The 18,565-nt window shown below is 39.9% G+C and overlaps 1 protein-coding gene and 1 long non-coding RNA gene across 2 annotated transcripts; one reads left to right on the forward strand and one right to left on the reverse strand.

Annotated features, from left to right (window-relative positions):
• Positions 1–2,460: 2,460 nt before the first annotated feature.
• Positions 2,461–4,095, reverse strand: LOC143394278 (uncharacterized). Its single transcript, XR_013090683.2, has 2 exons — positions 3,826–4,095; positions 2,461–2,665 (listed from the first exon to the last, which is right to left on the reverse strand). It is a non-coding gene; the product is annotated as an uncharacterized LOC143394278 (long non-coding RNA).
• Positions 4,096–4,296: 201 nt separating this feature from the next.
• On the forward strand, positions 4,297–14,208 carry Nanp (N-acetylneuraminic acid phosphatase). The gene is made up of 2 exons (XM_076848878.2): positions 4,297–4,409; positions 11,379–14,208. The coding sequence occupies exons 1-2, from the start codon at positions 4,320–4,322 to the stop codon at positions 12,033–12,035; spliced, it is 747 nt and encodes a 248-aa protein (XP_076704993.1). The 5' UTR covers positions 4,297–4,319; the 3' UTR covers positions 12,036–14,208.
• The last annotated feature ends 4,357 nt before the right edge of the window (positions 14,209–18,565 follow it).

Here is an 18,565-nt window from a genome sequence, read left to right on the forward strand (position 1 = left end):
CTTTGTTTCCAGGTCTAGTGTCATAATTACAAATCTTTTAGTTAGACTTGCTTCCTATACAGACCTCCTCTAATTACTATTGTTAATCTGACAAAATGATAAGTTTAAGTAATGAACTTAGTAACATGAGGTCCATTCAAAATGAGAAGTCTGTCCATTTCACTACCTTAAAATACTACAGGAAATCTCATTATTCCACAAATATTAACTACAATATCCCAAAGCCTCCAGATGTATATATTTTTTAATTTTTTTCATTGTTGATAGACCTTTATTTGTTTTTATGTGGTGCTGAGAATCAAACCCAGTGCCTCACACATGCCAGCCCCAGCCCAGATGTGTATATTTAAAAAAAATTTTTTTTTTTAGTTGTAGATGGGCACAGTATCTTTATTTATTTTTATGTGGTGCTGAGGATTGAATTCAGTGCCTCACATGTGTGAGGCAGGTACTTTACCACTGATCTACACCCCCAGCCCCCAGATGTGTGTATTTAGAAAGAATTCTGGCCATTATCTCCCTTCAAGCAGAAAATTGGACTAGTCATGGAATACTATTAGCTGACTTGTCAAAAAAATAAACCTGTCAAATAAGCACCTGTGAAAAGGATTGATTATACAGACTGTTAAAACTTGCCTAAGCTTAGAGTTGTAACTAAATCAATAAATTCTATATATACATAAGAAAATAAAACTGTCCCAATCCTATAAGTTTCATGTGTCCATAGGAATTTTTTCCTAAATTTTCTAACATTTGAGGCAACTACCAAAAGTAACTCCAAATAATGCATTCATAATTGTGCTAACTGCTAATCTAAATGAACACAATTGGTAGGCTATCCCGGCACATCAACAAGGTAACCTAATAGAGGAGTTGTGCTTTTGAAGAACAGAAGTTCTGCTCAGCACAATAAAATCTCAACTGTGGTTTTCACAAATACAGAAACGGATTACAGTCTGCTGCTGCAGAAAGAATATCTATTAACATGAAGATAAACCAATTAATATATTCTAACCCTTTATAAACATTAATTCTCACACCAGGGGTTCCTGTTTCTGTATTCCTTGCCTGTAAAGGAACTACCTGTGGAGGAAGACTACCTTTGAGGAGGTGCACAAAAGAACAACACAGATACACAGTATAAGTGGGCAGACAGAGGTGGTGCAAAGAGGAGTGAAGTCATGAAGAAGGATAGAAGTGAAGTGTCTGCCCCTCCCTCCTGCCAAGTTTATTAACTCAAAAAAAGTTACATATTACCCATCACACATGACTACACTCAGTTCCTTTAACCCTGAGTGCTAGCTAACTGAGATAAGGTCCAGGTTAATACAAACACAGACCCTCTTACCCCCAAGGATGTTACTATGAAAACCAGGTAGTGCACCCCGAATAGTCATCTTAAGGGCCTCAGGGGGAAACTGCTAGGCATTCCAATGGTGGGAATCAGGGTGCCAGTTACCCCCTCGGGAGTTTGCTCACAGGGGAACACTTCCCTATTTCCACAGTCAGAATACTTACACTTGCCTTACTCCCAAAGTTTCTCACCCTTGAGACAGCCCACATTCTTCTTTGAATGTGCTTCTGCTTTCAATATACCTCTTTCTGTTTTTAACTGGCACACTGTGAAAATGGCCTTAGGCCTGAGCCTAAGCAACTCCATTTTAAAAACTCCAGTTTGAAACCTGCAGTCTCACCAGGCACATCCAACAGATCCCTCCAGTATGGCCTCAAACAAGTTATTTCCCCTCACCTCGATAAATAGAGTGAAGCCTCTGGCAGGCTGTCCTCGCCTAATAAAAGGGAAAAGCGAGAAGATCAGGGTGGAGTCCACGAGACCAGATGTTTCTGATCCCAGGGTAAATGATGTCATGGAGAAATCCGGTGATAGTTAAGGATTGAAAGGGGGGTTGAAAGCCTCAAAATTTAATATAAATAATAGAGCTAATGAACAGGGATCAGCCAGCCAAAATAAGGATGCACTCGAGCTGGAGAGCCTGATGAGGACCTGGACTGATATCCCACCACTTGTCATCGTTTCCTAATCCTTTGCATGATCCTCACAGCTCTCAAACTCTACCGCCTGTCTGGACCTTGATGAGAGCTACAACTTCTCCCTACAACCCTCTCCTCAACCGGTCGTCCACTCCATGCCAGGAAAAGCCTGCCTTTGTTCTGGACCTGATCACCATGGTCTGAGTGAGTGTGCATCTGCTGGACTTAAAGCCTTAAGACTTTTGATCTGACATTTGAACTTAGCATGCAGAGGAAATGTCTGTCACTAGCCTGTCATGATTAACTGTGTTTTGCAATGCTTAGAATTAATCTAGAATTGTTTGCTGTGAATTGATTATGTCTATTGCAGTGCCTAGCATTAAGGATTGTTGTTTTCCTGATTAAGAATCTATACAGTGAAATTGTATTGAGTAATTTGAAGGAATAAAGCACTGAAAGGGACAGAAGCACGTGGACATTCTTTATATCTCCCCTCGACTGCATACGTCGCAATTTTGCCCCCTCGTGACACACGTTTAAATTATTTTCTATAAAATGTACCAAGAACCCCAATGGTCCAGAGTCAAGTTCCTCCTTCTCTCTGGGAACTCCTCAGATTCTTCTTCAGAGACATTTCTTCTCCATCTCAATGGCAACATTTTTCTGCAAAAGACTAAACAATAAATATTTTAGGACTTGCAACCATATGATGATACTTATGACTACTCAACTCTACTGTTGTACAGTAAAATCAGTAAAAGACAATATAGAAATAAATGTGTTGCATTCCAATTATTAAAAATCTGAGATGAGTTAAATTTATTTCAGCATGAAAAAGGTTCTAGAACCAAGCAATATTCCAGATGAAAGCTGGTTCCAAATAGAATACCCCACTGCACATATATAAGCTATATTTATAGTTTAAAGTGAAAAGAAAATGACAGAGGAAAAAAAAAACTTGATTGGCCAGAGGTCCCACTGCTAATTAACTGAGATTCAATTGCCTAATAACAAAATTTGTTTATATATCAAGATAAGATACTGTTCAGTATATACAGAAGCCCACTCTGGGGAGAAATTTATCATTCTAACATGGAGACTGATTTGGGCCAAACTCAATTGAACACACAAAAATTATGAACAATAAAACGTGAATATCATGTAATTTTCACCTGCCAGGAAATACTCATCTTTTGATTTATTCTCCCAATAATTGGACAGTGTAAAAACACTCCTAGCTCACAAAATCAGTGTGTCAGGCCTCATTTACCTAGTTGCCCTGATCTACCTGATAACTTCTAGTCACTGATGATAACAGCATTATCCAAACTTCAGAAAAGTTACCCAAGAAAGACAAAAAAGTTAGAAACTCGTTTCAAGATCTTGTTCTACTTCCAGAAGACAAATCTTGATTTCGTCTTTCTGGGAATTTAACAGACTGTCTGGGTCCCTTAACCTCTTGTTATACCAGAAAACCATCCAATTGAAAGATATGGAGAAACCTGAGATGCAAGATCTCAGGAAAAGCAATGAAGATGGGCAAAACTTCAGGCAGACACTACAGTGCCCCCTAGATCTTCAGGCACAGTTGTCAACCAAAGGCTCAAAAATGTGCTGCTGCGGGCTCCAGCTATAATGAGGCTACCATTCCGAGTGAGGTAGACATCAAGGCGCAATGTCACCGGGATCCCATCTAGTAGAAAGCAGCGCCTACAACCAGCTGTTCGGTGAGATTTGAAAACAAGGGCCGTCGCAGCTTTGCACTCCTCTTGAGCTCCTGCTGCTGACAGTTACCGGTTCTGTAACCACGAAGCGAGGGCACTGAAGACTTACCCTGACACCCAGACTTAGGGTCATCAAGGACTGCCAATATTTTGGAGCTGCCTGAGGCTCCCAGCACAGTAGCATGCCGCCCAACAGAGAAGCCAGCTTCCCAGTCTCCCTCCCGGGGGCTGGACAGCGCAGAAAACCTTTCCGGGGCAGTTAAGACGTCCTCCTGGCGCAGGGGACACAAAAGCGAGAAAGCAGACAAGCGAAAATAAACCAAAATGACGAAAACCGCGCTTCTCCTCACAGTGACGTGGAAGTCTCAACGCACAAGGCATAAACCCTAATTTCGAAATCTCGCGGGATCTTGCCGTTCTCTGACGCTCAGAAATTGCGACATCTCACGGAAGATTCAGAGGCTACTACTGGCGATTGCTGTGGCTCAGCGCAGCGTGGAGGGTCAGGTGACCTAAAGGCTCCGCCCATGTCTTTCCTCACCGGTCCGTCTCACGCCTGCGCGGGCAAAGGAGACTTGGCGCGTCGCTTGGGCTGCCGGCGCTATGGGGCTGACCCGCGTGCGGGCTATTTTCTTTGACCTGGACAACACGCTCATCGACACGGCCGGGGCGAGCAAGAGAGGCATGTTGGAGGTAACGTCCCGGCTCCCTTGGCTCTTCTCCAGACTCAGCACGCCCCAACCCCGTATGCGCGGGTCCCCCGGTGCCCACTTCCCAGCCCCAGGAAGCACTGACCGCACTCGTCCTTGGAGACTTCAGTAGCTCTCTTGGGGCTGGAAAGACCTGGGAAAGGGCGAGCGGGCTAGGGGTCTCGGCTGGGAGGGGACTGCCTTCCCCGACCCCAGTCCACAGGCTCAGGGAAGTGGCTTCTTGCAGACGGTTCCTGCTCAAGGGACCCGGAAGCATGTCCTTAAAACTGCCACGATAGTGGAACCGCCCACAAACGCAGGTAGATGGTCACCGTGCCACTGTACACCCCGTGCTGAGCCAGGTAGAGTTTGGACAGTTCAGACCACGCGCGCATGCATCTGAGCTTAGTAATGGGTCTTGCGGGAGGGACATTTCCCCCAACTGTCGTCTTCAGTGAACTGAGAAGAGAATCATTGAAGGCAGCCCCAATTTTTGACCCAAGAAGTTACGTGAGTATCAGAGGTGAACCCCGATTTGAAGCTGCATCTGAGAATTTTTTCTGCAGAACTCGCTTCTGGCTTTCCTGACTTGCTCAGATTTCCAAGGAGACACGGCAAAAATCCGTGCTGCCCCGGTGAGGTATTGCTCAGCAGCATCCTCTCCATGTACCTATAAATGCTGTTGCAGACCTTGCCAGCGTTTTCCAGCCCCTAATCCACCCTTGCTTTCCCTCCTCTACCTTCAGCTTCAAGGAGAAATCGAAGGATTATCAGATATGAAAAAACCCACTTTCAAAAGCCAATCCTTTCAACTCTGAATGTCCCGTCCTTCATACTTCATCAGGTAGATTTCGTCTCCCTGGATCTTCAGCTTCTTCATTCTTTTTTTTCCCCCTTGTGCATTCCATTCGTGCTGCATGTTCGTAGACTTTTTTTTTTTTTTTTAATGAAAAAGAACACCTTCCTTGGACTCTTTCTATAGTATATATTGCCTATCTCTCTTAGCCATGGTTTTAGAGAAATCTATGCCTCTGATTTCCTTGTCTTTATCTCCTATGTATTCCTAAATCCATTGCAAGGTAGCTTCTGTCTCTAGCTCTAGAATGAAATAGATGTGTCAGGTAATTGGGCCTATCCCCACAGTGCCAGAGTCACTGGATATTTTGAATGTATTTTTTATTTGCTTGTTTGTTTAATGGTGCTAGGGATCTACTCCATGGCCTTGGCACATGCTACACAAATGCTCTACCACTATACTACATCCCTAGTCCTTTGAATCCATCTTAATGCCTTTATTGAGGCCTTCCATACTATTTATTGTTCCTTTCATCTTCATACCTTTGACCTTGACGTCAAGGACACATCTCTGTGCTATATTGCCTCCAGTAATCCTAAGTGCCAACAGTACATATTTTTTTTAAAAGAGAGAGAGAGAAGAGAATTATTTAATATTTATTTTTCAGTTTTCAGTGAACACAACATCTTTATTTTATTTTATGTGGTGCTGAGGATGGAACCCAGTGCCCCGCACATGCTATGTGTTCTTAACAAGCTAAGACAAGTATGTTGCAATTAAATTCTTGTTTTAGGCCAGTTTTTGCTAATAGGCCAAGAGTTCAGGCTTTGAAATTAGATATTTGAGTTAATAACTGTCAGGTAAGTTTAATTCAATGCATGGGAAGTACAGAGCATCCAGTGTTTTACTCAGTGAATTGTACCACCATGTACCCTAACTTCTACCCCAATGCATATCCCCCTTGCCATTATTTTAGTTACAGCTAGACTCATCTCTCATCTAGACTGTTGATGTGATCTTGACTCCAGGCTGGCCACATCTAGTTGATCCTCCGTGTTCCTGTCACAGAGATTTCTAAAGCAAAAATTAGAAGTAGAACCAGATGCAGTGGAGCATGCCTGTGGTCCCAGCTACTCAGGTGACTGAGGCAGGAGGATCATAGTCCAGGAGTTTGAGACCAGCCTGGGCAACATAGTAAGACTCTGTCACATACACACACACACACAAAATTAGACTATATTTCTTCCTAGTCTGTCACTTTCACTTGTATATCAGTACCATATTTTGTTTTTCAGATATCTCTTACTGCAGCTATCAATGGATGTTGTTAATTTTTGCAGCTTAGATCGCCTACAGCTGAATAGTGAACTTTGTTTGACTCATGGTAAATGTTGAATGAATATTGGATTGATGAACAAAAATTTTGATCTAGTCTTAGTTCTGTTACCACTCCCTTTATAAATAACTTATTAACTAAGCAGAGTTGAATGGTGTGAATACTTTATCATGCAAGGATATATCACTACTCATAAGTGTTGATCTATTCTTAAGTAACCCATGTCAGATTTCATAAATCATCACAAATGATTTATGAATCAAAAAACAGGGAAATGTCTGGTCTTTACCTTGGGCTTAGGGAGAAGAAGTAATATACTGACTATATATGTCAGTTTAAATATTTTTTTAATCATCTGAGAAAGGTATGTTTTTTTACATCTTCAGACCTGTTTTTCAGTGTCAATACCCAAGAAGAAAGCTTATACAGAAATGTAGTTTCTCACTTAAACAAAGCAGAAAAATTTTTGTATTTGTGAATTTACTTTTAAGTGATATGACAGAAGACATAATAAATATATTTATAGATGCATTAGAAAAAGTGGAGGAGGATGAATTGCAATTTCAAATAGTTTGGATAGATACTGTGTGAGCAAAGAGTTATAAACTAGAAATAACAGAAGGTCTATTTGAAATGCAAGTCTGTGTGCAGATAGTCATACTTTGTGGTATGTATTTTGCGGGGGAAGGGGGGACATACTAGGGATTGAATTCAGGGGGCACTAGATCACTGGGCCACCTCCCCAGCCCTTTTTTGTATGTTACTTACAGACATAGTCTCACTTCAGTGCTTAGCACCTTGCTAAATTGATGAGGCTGACTTTGAACTGGCAGTCCTCCTGCTCAGTCTCCCCAGCCGCTGGGATTACAGGCATGTGCCACCATTCCTGGTTTATTTTTAAATTCAGCCCCTTCACATCCAAATAATTGGTATTAAGAAAATACTTTTGCCCAATCATATGATATCAAGTGTTACATGGTTCCCAAACCAGCCCCTCACATAAAATAACAGTTAGCTAAACTCTAGTTTTCATGATAATAATATTAGTGCTAGATCCAGAGAGCAGGAAGTAGAATAGATTTCCTTTTTATACATATTCTGAAAGACAGCCTTAGAGATTTGAAGTGGATGAGTTTATTTTGATCTATAAACTAATAACCCCCAACTATCATAATAGGTATCTGATGGGCTCATTGTATTTGAATCCTTTATAAATCTGCTTTCCCCATGTATAAAATGTCCTCATCCCTTCAAGTTAAAGATCTTTTCCTCCACCTCCAATTTAATCAAAATTCATAGTCTCAACACAGGTGCTAGGAGAGTTTGTAATGTGTACTGATTCAACTTAAGTGTTAGTTCTGTTTGAACTAATATGTAAATGATAAACTGTTCCCTAATGATATTAACATTATTAAAATGCTTCCTATTGTCCCCAACAAATCCGTGGTTGCTGTGTGACAGCAATGGTGTGTGACTAATGAGAAACTTAATGCAAAGGATGTAATAGGAGAAACTTTGAAACTCAGGGAGCAGTATGCCATATCTTCACAAATATCTTCCCTTTAAAGTGAGCCAATTCTGTTTTTTCAGAGCCCCAAAGAGTGTGGATTACACATTGCCAATTGTAGTGACAGATAATTGGATTATTATTGAGAACTCTGTTATCTAGCTGTGAACCAGCCATTTGCTCTCTAGCACTGTACAGTCCTAGAAGCCTATGTTCTTTCACTGTGAAGCAAGGGTACTAAAACTAGAAAATGCCCTTTGATCATAACTTAAGAGTAATTAAGTTATGTTTTCTAGAAAAGATAGTAACATAATCACAGAGGTTGAAAAGGCTTGATTGAAATTTTAACTTGATAGAGCAAAAGTTTTCAAGTATTTTGCCTTCATCTAAAAGTCTTATGGCTGGTTGTTTGTTTGTTTGTTTTGGTATTAGGGATGAACCCAAGGGCACTTTACCACTGAGCTCTGTTTACTTTTTAATTTGAGACAGTGTCTCACTAAGTTACTTAAGGCCTTGCTAAGTTGCTAAGGCTGGCCTTGATTCTCCTGTCCCAGCCTCCTGAGTTACTGGGATTACAGGCATGTGCCATCGTACCTGCAACATTTTCTGATAAGCCGAATAGTCTGAATTTTTTTCTTTGTCATAAGGGACTCTCATATGCTTGAGGGAAAATCAATGTATGTTTTATCTTTTTTTCCTTTTCAATAGGTGAAGCAGATTTCTGGTGTGAATAGCATGCCACTTGTTCCTTGTGTAGTTTAGAATAAAACATTTTTACTTTTTAGACTGCTTTGCTTGGATTTTGTTTGTTTGGTTTGGTTTTTTATTTTTTTCCTTTTTGCAGTGTTGGGAATCAAACCCAGGGCTTCATGTGTTCTAGGTACATGTTCTACCACTGAGCTACACACCTACCCCATCACAGCAGACACTTTTTAATCCCAGCCAGGTACATTGCATTTATTTCCAAAGATACCACCCACCCCAGTTGCCCTGCATGGTCAACATTTGTCAGAGGCATACCCTGAGACAGGAACTTCAGGTGCAGGTATTCATTTGGGAGTTGATCCCAGGAAGCACTCTAAGGCTGTGGAAAAGTAAGACAGGTAGGAAAAGGAATCTAATGCAGGTGATTAATGAGCAGGTTTCTATTTGTGTGAGTAGTGGGGGATGTCTGGGAGGCAGTATACAGAATACAGTTGTCCTTCCCAAGGGAAAAAAAAAAGCATGAGGATGTGGCTCAAGCGGTAGCGCGCTCGCCTGGCATGCGTGCGGCCCGGGTTTGATCCTCAGCACCACATACAAACAAAGATGTTGTGTCCGCCGAAAACTAAAAAATAAATATTAAAAAAATTCCCTCTCTCTCTCTCTCTCTCTCTCTCTCTCTCTCTCTCTCTTTAAAAAAAAAACAAAAACAAAAGAAAGAAAAAAAGCAGTGATATTTATCCAACAATTTTTGTTTTGTCCCTCCTTGGTTGAGGGTTGCTCCATGGCAACTCTTCAGCTGCAGAATGGGCATGTATGTGTCTGAGGCCAAATAAAGTCTATAAGCAAAGAAGCATAAAGACTTGCAGTATGAAGGCATTGGCATATGTGGGAACAGCAGGTGCCAAGGAGTTTTAGGCAGCATCCACTACAGCATGGGTTTCAAGGCCTTTTATGAAATGGTTTCAGATGATCTCTACAGCCTCATCTCTTAACATCCTTCCTCACACACCTCCCATTTTGACTCAACTCAGCTTGCCTTTTCTAGATAAAAAATGTTTGAGCCAGACACAGTGGCACATGTCTCTAATCTCAGCAGCTCTGGAGACTGAGGCAGGAGGATGGTGAGTTCAAAGTGAGCCTCAGCAACTGAGCAAGGCACTAAGCAATTCAGCAAGATCCTGTCTCTAAATAAAATATTAAAAAGGACTGAGGATATGGCTCAGGGGTTAAGCGCCTCTGGGTTCAATTCCTGGTACAAAAAAAAAAAAAAAATCCAAGCTCTTGGTCTCGTTCCTTCTGTCTAGAATGATTTGAATCCTTCTCCCATAACTACCTATCTGCATGGTAACACCTTCATTTAAATGTGACTTCCTCTGCCAAGACTTATCCAACTACCCTTAACAATTAGTTCAATTTTTCCCCCCATCGTGCTGGTCCACTCAACTGTCACAGCACTTAACCCGGCATTTACAGTGATTGTGTGCCTGCTTTTCCATATCAGAACAAGAGAACTGGTCTCCAGGGTCTAAGACATAATGTCAAGGCTAGTGTTTGGGCTTTGGAAGTAGATAAATGTGGATTAATATAGCTTGGGCAAGTTTTTAACAGTTCTACACTTCCATTGACTCATGTTAAAAAGGGAATTCCCTTGTAGAGTTGTAGAAAGGGATAGAAGTAATGTTATGTGTACCTTTAGTAATAATGTTTGCCATGTTAGGGTTCATAGTAAATGTTAAAAGATAGTCCAAGTGGATAAGAATATAGAGCAATAAGCTTGCGGTTGTAGCTTAGTAGTAGAGCACTTGCTTGTCATAACCAAGGCACTGGATTCAATGCCCAACACTGCAAAAAAAAAAAAAAAAAAAAAAAAAAAGTGAAATGTAGATGAGAAAAAGTTAGACAAACTAGCATTAGTTTTTCTGGGAAGAATCTAAACAATGCTTGTCAGAAAATTTAAATGTTTTACCATAAGTACAGTTTTATTTTCCCGTTGTTGTGACCAAAATGAAAGGTGATGGACTTAAAATTGCAAAATAAGTGAAGGCTGTGTGTGAAAAAATCTTAGAATGGAAATTTTTTTAAGGTTATATCTTTTTAAGATGAAGCAGTGGAAGTTTAGAACTGTTAAAAACTCACCTAAGTTGGGCGTGGTGGCACACACCTGTAATTCCAGCAACTTAGGGAGATTGAGACAAGGGGATCACAAATTCAGGTTCCAGCCTTTGCAACTTAGCAAGGCCCAAAGCCTATTTGCAAGATCCTGTCTCAAAATAAAAAATGTTTAAAAAGACTGGGGATGTTGTTCAGTGGTTAAGCACCCCTGGGTTCAATCCCTGGTACCAGAAGAAAAAATTTTGCCCAAACTGGGATTAAGACCCATATTTGCCTATTTCCAAAGCCACATGCTTGTCTTTCTGCTATGTATGCCACACACATAAAGACAGAGAATTAGTTGTCTGGAGAGAGAAGAGATCCTCACTATTTGATGTCTTTAAAAAAAAAAATAAGGTCAACACCAGAAATGGTGCGGTAATGGAGCTGCTTCAGAGACTCAGCCACTATAGGACCACAACTTCTAAGGACATTACTGTTACAAAGTGTATTAATGGAGTTATTTTCCTTTGTTTAGGTAATAAAGCTCTTAAAATCAAAATACCATTATAAAGAAGAGGCTGAAATCATCTGTGACAAAGTTCAAGTTAAACTCAGCAAGGAATGTTTTCATCCTTATAGTACATGCATTACAGATCTGAGGACTTCACACTGGGAAGAAGCAATCCAGGAAACAAAAGGTGGCACAAACAATAGGAAATTGGCTGAAGAATGTTATTTCCTGTGGAAATCTACCCGTTTACAGCATATGACCCTAGCAGAAGACATCAAAGCCATGCTCACTGAACTTCGCAAGGAGGTCCGCCTTCTCTTGTTAACAAATGGTGACAGACAAACACAGAGAGAGAAGATCGAGGCCTGTGCCTGTCAGTCCTACTTTGATGCTATTGTTGTAGGTGGAGAACAGAAAGAGGAGAAACCTGCACCTTCCATATTTTATCATTGCTGTGATCTCCTTGGAGTACAGCCTGGGGACTGTGTGATGGTTGGTGACACATTAGAAACTGATATACAAGGAGGCCTCAATGCAGGACTGAAAGCAACAATCTGGATAAACAAAAATGGAATAGCACCACTGACATCATCCCCCATTCCACACTATATAGTTTCTTCTGTACTAGAATTACCTGCTCTCTTACAAAATATAGATGACAAAGTCAATATGTCAGCTTAAAGCACATATTACGTTCAGTTCTAAGAATAACTTAAGATTTAATGACCATTTTGTGAAGGTCCTCCCAACCTTATTGCTTTTGACAACCAACTATTGACTTGTATTTATATCTCAAAATGCAGGTTGCATTAATACAGGTTACTTTCAGGAGTATGTAGTCCAGAAAACTTGAGGAAATACATTATTTGTTAGTACGTAACTTGAGATTTTCTAAAAATTATTTTATTAATGTTCTAGTATCTTGGTTCCATGATAGCTTATGCATGGATACACAAATGCAGCTTATATGACCTAAAAATAGATATTTTTTAAAAAATAGATATTCCAAAACATGTATAATAGAGATTTATTAAAGAGATTGAATCTGATTCATATGAAGTGTTAAGTCATGCAAATCAAGGCATTTCACAGTGAAATTATTCTGCTATTTTTTAAATAAGTCATATTTTTGCTTATTCTGGGTGTGTATTTTCTATTATGAATCTAATTTTTCTGCATGACATTTTTGGGGGTTGTTTTTCTGTGGTGTGTACATGACAGCTCCAGTTTAAAAAAAAAAAAAAAAAAAAAACTGCTAAAATCAACATGTGGTGCTCTTTTTCCATGCCAATTTCACATGCCAATTTAAAGCAAGCTTGTAACTTCCTTGTAGTCTTTACCTCTTATAGAGCTATTTTTACTGTTGTTCCAGGCACACAGTGGAATTGAGGAGACTCAACTTGCTGGGGATAGGTGCAAGTCACATGGCATTTTTCCTCCTGTGGATCTGTAAGGGGAAAATTGCCTTCATGTGGCCTAACCAGGTAGTTTCCCTGCCCCCATCTGTTCTCTATTTACTGATTTCACACATATGCTGAAACTTGTAGAAAATAAGGTTTTGCTATAAACTACTTCCAGAGTGCCATTTTAATACTTGAGTGACTCTTAAAGTTTTACCATCTGCCTTAAGTCTGTTATTAACATTTTCAGAAATAATCACTGTTTTGCAAATTTTTGTATCTAATTCAGGGTTCACTTGGATCCTATTAATTCATAGTTCCATGGCAATCTATCAGCTGGAAACTAGAAAATTTTCCTAAGCCATGAGACTAGACAGTCTCATAATTCCACTAACTAAACTTGTACTGAAGTGGTAAAGAAAAGAGTGGTTAATAAAGGAAATATTAGTAGAATCGTTTCTGGTAATACGAAAAAAATAACTAAAAGTACTAATATAAAATACTAGGTGGTATACTGAGATTTGCAAAACTGTAACTCGAAAATGGATAATTGAGTTTTAGATTATACCTGAGAACCTAAAAGGCAATTATTTTTTGTCTGCTACTAAGAACCAAATTTTCTGCCTTATACAAATGTCCTTTTGTGTTTACTTAAGACTCTTGATTGTGCCCTTGATTGTCCCAGGGTGCTGTTGCTATGAAGCTAAACATCTAAACAGGGTATGTTTGTATTTCCAATATGCCACCATCTGACCTTGATTAAATTTTAGCTATTAGAAGTTGGTCAGTTTGGAGGCTTTTGAAAAAAACAATTATGTGCATGATTTCTCTAATACATTGATTGATGTGTAGTACTAAGGCTCATACTAGCCCACAGGGTGGATGTGGACAGTGTCACATCCATTACTGATTCATCACTCATACATTATGCTAGCCAATCTCAACAAGATAGCTCATAGAACATTATGTGAGCAATTATTGAAAAATTACCCAGTGGGGACTGGGCACAATGATTCATACTTATAATCCCAGCTACTGGGAAGGCTGAGACAGGAGGATCACACGTTTTGAGGTCATGTTGGGCAATTCTAGTTAGAACTGTCTCAAAAAGGACTGGACATAAAACTCAATAGTAGAGTTCCCTGCTCAATACCTAGTACCACAAAAAAAGAAAAGGATCTAGGGGAAAATTGAGGATTAAGCTATGCGGTACAGCAGTGCAATTTTACATTCCATTTGTACCCTTCCTCTGGGAAGAACTTTGTAGTTTTCTATTTTCTGAGTGGAATGTTACAGAAAGTATTTTAAAATATTGGAATGGAACCATGATTTTATTAGTAGTGTTTTGATTTAGGATAATATTCCTCAAAATTAAACAATGATATAACAGTGGCTTTTTGTTACCTTTTTTTTTTTCATAGTTTCCCTATAGTGGTATACTCATACAGAGCCAGAAATTCTCAGTTGTCCAGAGCTTTCCAAATACTGTAAGTACAGAGGCCTAGAGTAGACACAGGTAGACACTAACTTGGGCTATCAACAGGTGGAAGTGTTCTGAGTTCACATGCACATCCACTAGTGCACAGCAACTAAATCTGGTAGTGCTTGTATTGTAGGGGAGCAGTTAGCTTTATCACTTTCGAACTTGGAGAAAAAAATCCAAATGGCTGCACTCAGGCTGGCAGCTCTTGCTAGGTGTCAGCTAGGAAGGAGCTCAGCTGAGGCTGCTGGACAGGGTGGCTGGAATTAACCTGACTCTTGAAGTGGACCTGGACCCTCTCCATGAGGCTAACCTGGGCATCCTCTCAACATGGCAGCTGGATTCCAGTAAGGATCATCCCAAGGGAGCAAAACACAATATGTAGATAATTATTAATCTTTGGTTTGCATTATGCAAAAGCTAATAAAAGAAAAATAATTACACCTGTAAACAAGGCAGGTCCTGCTTTGGCCACTTAGACAGGAAAAGTCCCAAAAGAGATGAGGAAAGATAAGAAGGGAAGTGTTTCCACAAAGTGAAGCATGCTGCATTCTGACATATTTTGAGATTGTCATCAATATTTATGATAAATGAGCAACTGAACTCATTTTCTTGTCCAATAGAATTGTACTACAGTTCCATTGCTTTTAAATATCAGTGGTTTTTTAATCACTGAGAAGTCAGAAAAACCACTCATCTTCATTCCTCCAAATTTATTCATCACTCAAAAATTTTTGCATATTTCACAAATCCACTCCCCACCCAACACATAATATACATGCCTATCTATAGAACTCTCAAAAAAAAAAAAAAAAGGCCTGGTTAATTTCTTGGTTGCTAGCACCATTATTACACTTGCTGAGCTCCTAATAATTAACAAGTCCTGTGTTATTGGGACCTCCTTGTGAGGATAAAGCTACCAACCTTGAAGTCTGCTCAAAAATGTAACAAAGTATAATAAGTTAATAAAATATTCTAAAAATTCACAGAACTTCACTCAGTATCCAGGAGATGTCATAGAAATATTGACTCTGCTTCTCTAAAAATAGCTCTAAGCCTGGGGTTGTAGCTCTAGTAGAGTATTTGCTTAGCTTGCACAAGATCCTGATTCAATCCCCAGCACCACGAAAATATATTAACAAGAGCAATGTTATTGTTATATTTAACTCCTGGGAATGACCAAATTTTGTGGGAGGTCAGTGGTTTCACTCCTTTAATGATTAACAAACACCATGAAGCCAGAGTTGGAAAGAGTAGATAACACCTGGTGCATATTTAGGCTTGGCACCCATCTACAGGCTTTGTATTGACTAAAAATATTAGCTCAAGGGGTTTTTAGAAAATTTCTAACAGCTTCATTGTGCAAATGAGAAAATGAAAACCCTGCTTGATGAAATGGCTCACATTAGGTCCACAGTGGTAAAGTCTGAACCATGCCCCATCCTACTCTGCCCAGGTCTATCAAATTATGTGCTCAACCTAGCACATGTGGTAGATTTTTTTTTTAAATCTGAGGATCACATTTGGGACATAGGTAAGAACTAGAGAACAACCTCACAGGAATTACAAGTTCAACCAGAGTGCTAAACAAGGATGGTACTGGAATTTAACTAAAATGAACTATTGTTCCTTTAACATCTACGTAGTGGATGGCTTTTCTGCTCATTCCTAGAACTATAGACTTGTGATCACTAAATCACAGTCTTAATTCGGAAGCAAAAGAGTCCAGCCCAGTGAATCTACCCACATTCTAATCTTTGTCCAAAATAGACCAGCCCAGCACCCTGCCTGGCTCCTCACAAGGCCTGTGCTATTGGGATCTCCTTGTGAGTTTTTCTCCCATGGTAATCTCCTTACACGTGGTGGGAGTGAGGAGAAAGTTCTGAGTTGGTTAGAACCTGCACTTGTCATGGTTGGCTGCATTGCCTCCAGGCCTGACCTGCACACCTTGTAGGCATTTGGGGGGCTCTTTAGTACCCCTTTCTGGACCCCTCCTGATAAACTAGTTTTGTTCCTCTTCTCCAGGGAGTTTTCTTCCAGTCCTGGCTTTTGGGAAGGTCTTCTACCACTGGCCCTTACCAGTGGATCCCACATGCTCCACTGTCCTTTACACCCCTGCCACAGCCCCCTTGAATGCTCATGTTCTACAACAGCATGTCAACCTCCTTTTCAGTTTTATCACTGGATTCTACTCTCTAGTTCTGTGAAGAAGACAGTTCACGCCCAGAGGGAATAGAACTCAGGTTTTAGTAGCTCTCTCCAAGGAAATCCCACAGAGCTGAGGCATAACTCAATGGTAGAAGGCTTGCCTAGCATGCACAAATCCCTGGGTTCCATCCCCAGCACCAAAACAACAACAACAAAAAAACCCAAATCCCATAAACCCCCTTTCATTTCCATCTCCACTTTCTCAATTCATATTCTTCACTTGGGTGGGGGAGTTCAAGTGTCAGGAAACAGGCTCTTATTAGCTAATTTGAAAACTCCAATGAGACACTTCAGTATATGATAACCATTGACTTAGGTCAAAGTGTCAATTCTGACATCCTGGTACATAGCAAGAAGAAATATGGTACAACATAGACAAACTCTTCTTAAAAGAATGCCAAATAAGGGAGCTACGGTGCAGGGGCTTGAAAGGAGTGAAACATTTTATGTGGGCAAAGAAGGGACAGCATATTTCCAGAGAATTAGTTCAGTTTAACACAAATTCATTGAGTGTCAGGCAGGAAGTCCTAAGCAATCAGAAATTTACAGTCTCCAAAGAAGGAAAGTCACCAGCCTGATTGAATAAAAGGATCTAAGTAGGAGATGATAAGAAATAAAATTTGGACAGGTAGGATGGACTGTCAAAAGCAGAATGTGAGTAGAATGAATCTGACATAACTTTCCTGTGTACATATATAAATATACCACAGTGAATCTCCACATTATATACAACCACAAAACTGGGATGTGTAGAATAAGATGTACTCTTTTCTAGGTGTGGTGGCACACACCTGTAATCGCAGCAGCTCAGGAGACTGAGGCAGGTGAATAGTGAGTTCAAAGCCAGCCTCAGCAACTTAGCAAGGCCCTAAGCAACTCAGTAAGTGCCCTGTCTCTAAATAAAATATTTTTAAAATATATTTATTATTTTTTTAGTTATAGTTGGACACAATACCTTTATTTTAATTATTTTATATGTGGTACTGAGGATCAAACCCAGAGCCTCACACGTGCTAAGTAAGCACTCTACCACTGAGCTACCATAAATAAAATATGAAGGGCTGGGAATGTGGCTCAATGGTTAAATGCCCTTGGGTTCAATCTCCAGTATCAAAAAAACAAAAAATAATGGACTGGGGATGTGGCTCAAGCGGTAGCACGATCACCTGGCATGTGCGGGGCGCTGGGTTCAATCCTCAACAACACATAAAAATAAAATAAAGATGTTGTGTCTGCCGAGAACTAAAAATAAATATTGAAAAATTCTCTCTCTCTCTTTCTCTCTCTCTCTCTCTCTCTAAAAATAAAAATAAAATAATTAAAAAATAAAAAGATGTACTGCATGTTTGTACAGATATGTCAAAATATTACTGGCATGCATAACTAAAAAGAAAGTTATAATTACTAAACTTTTAAATAAAAAAGTAATGTAAAACAATAAATAAATAAAGCAGTCTGTGAGACCAGGACAGAGGCAGATGCCTATAATCCCAGCTACTTAGGAAGCTGAGGCAGGAGGATTACAAATTCAAGACCAATCTGGACAACTTAGAAAGACCTTGTCTCAAAGTAAAATGAAAAGCACTGGTGATATACTTCAGTGGTAGAGCACCTCTGGGTTCAATCCCCAGAATCTAAAAAAAAAGACTGTGAAGAGGAGGCTTAGGAGTGGGGAAAACCACTATTAATGTTTTTAGAAAAGGAGCAGCAAACCCTTTTGTGTATGTGTTTGTGGTTTTATGTGCACAATCACATGTGTGAGTAAGTATGGGTATGGATGTATATGAATAGTAGAATGAAGGCATATGTGTGTGTAGAGGTGTGCCTTTGGGAAACAGGTTGTGAATTGCATAGTATCTGTGGGTATATGTGTGGTAGTGGTATACACACACACACACACACACACACACAGAGGTCTGTGAGTATTAGGATGCATGCTTGTGTGTTGAAAGGCAAGGTGTGTGTATGTGTGAGTGAGTGGCAAGGAGCAAGAATACAGTTGTGTGGCTAAGTTCAAGAGAATGTGTTTGGGGAATGTGGGTGTAGTAGGCTGTTATGCACTTGCATGTGTGAGTGGTGGGGTGTATATAGTGGTGAGCATGTGTATATGTAGTGACATATTT

Source organism: Callospermophilus lateralis, chromosome 3 (assembly GCF_048772815.1).
Source record: "Callospermophilus lateralis isolate mCalLat2 chromosome 3, mCalLat2.hap1, whole genome shotgun sequence".
In the NCBI taxonomy this organism is placed as follows: Eukaryota; Metazoa; Chordata; class Mammalia; order Rodentia; family Sciuridae; genus Callospermophilus; species Callospermophilus lateralis.

Bases quoted from the DNA above. Each gene is read 5' to 3' on its own strand.
- Nanp (XM_076848878.2), top strand. From the start codon at position 4,320: ATGGGGCTGACCCGCGTGCGGGCTATTTTCTTTGACCTGGACAACACG. The intron at 4,410-11,378 runs GTAACGTCCCGG...TCCTTTGTTTAG, and splicing joins GCAAGAGAGGCATGTTGGAG to GTAATAAAGCTCTTAAAATC.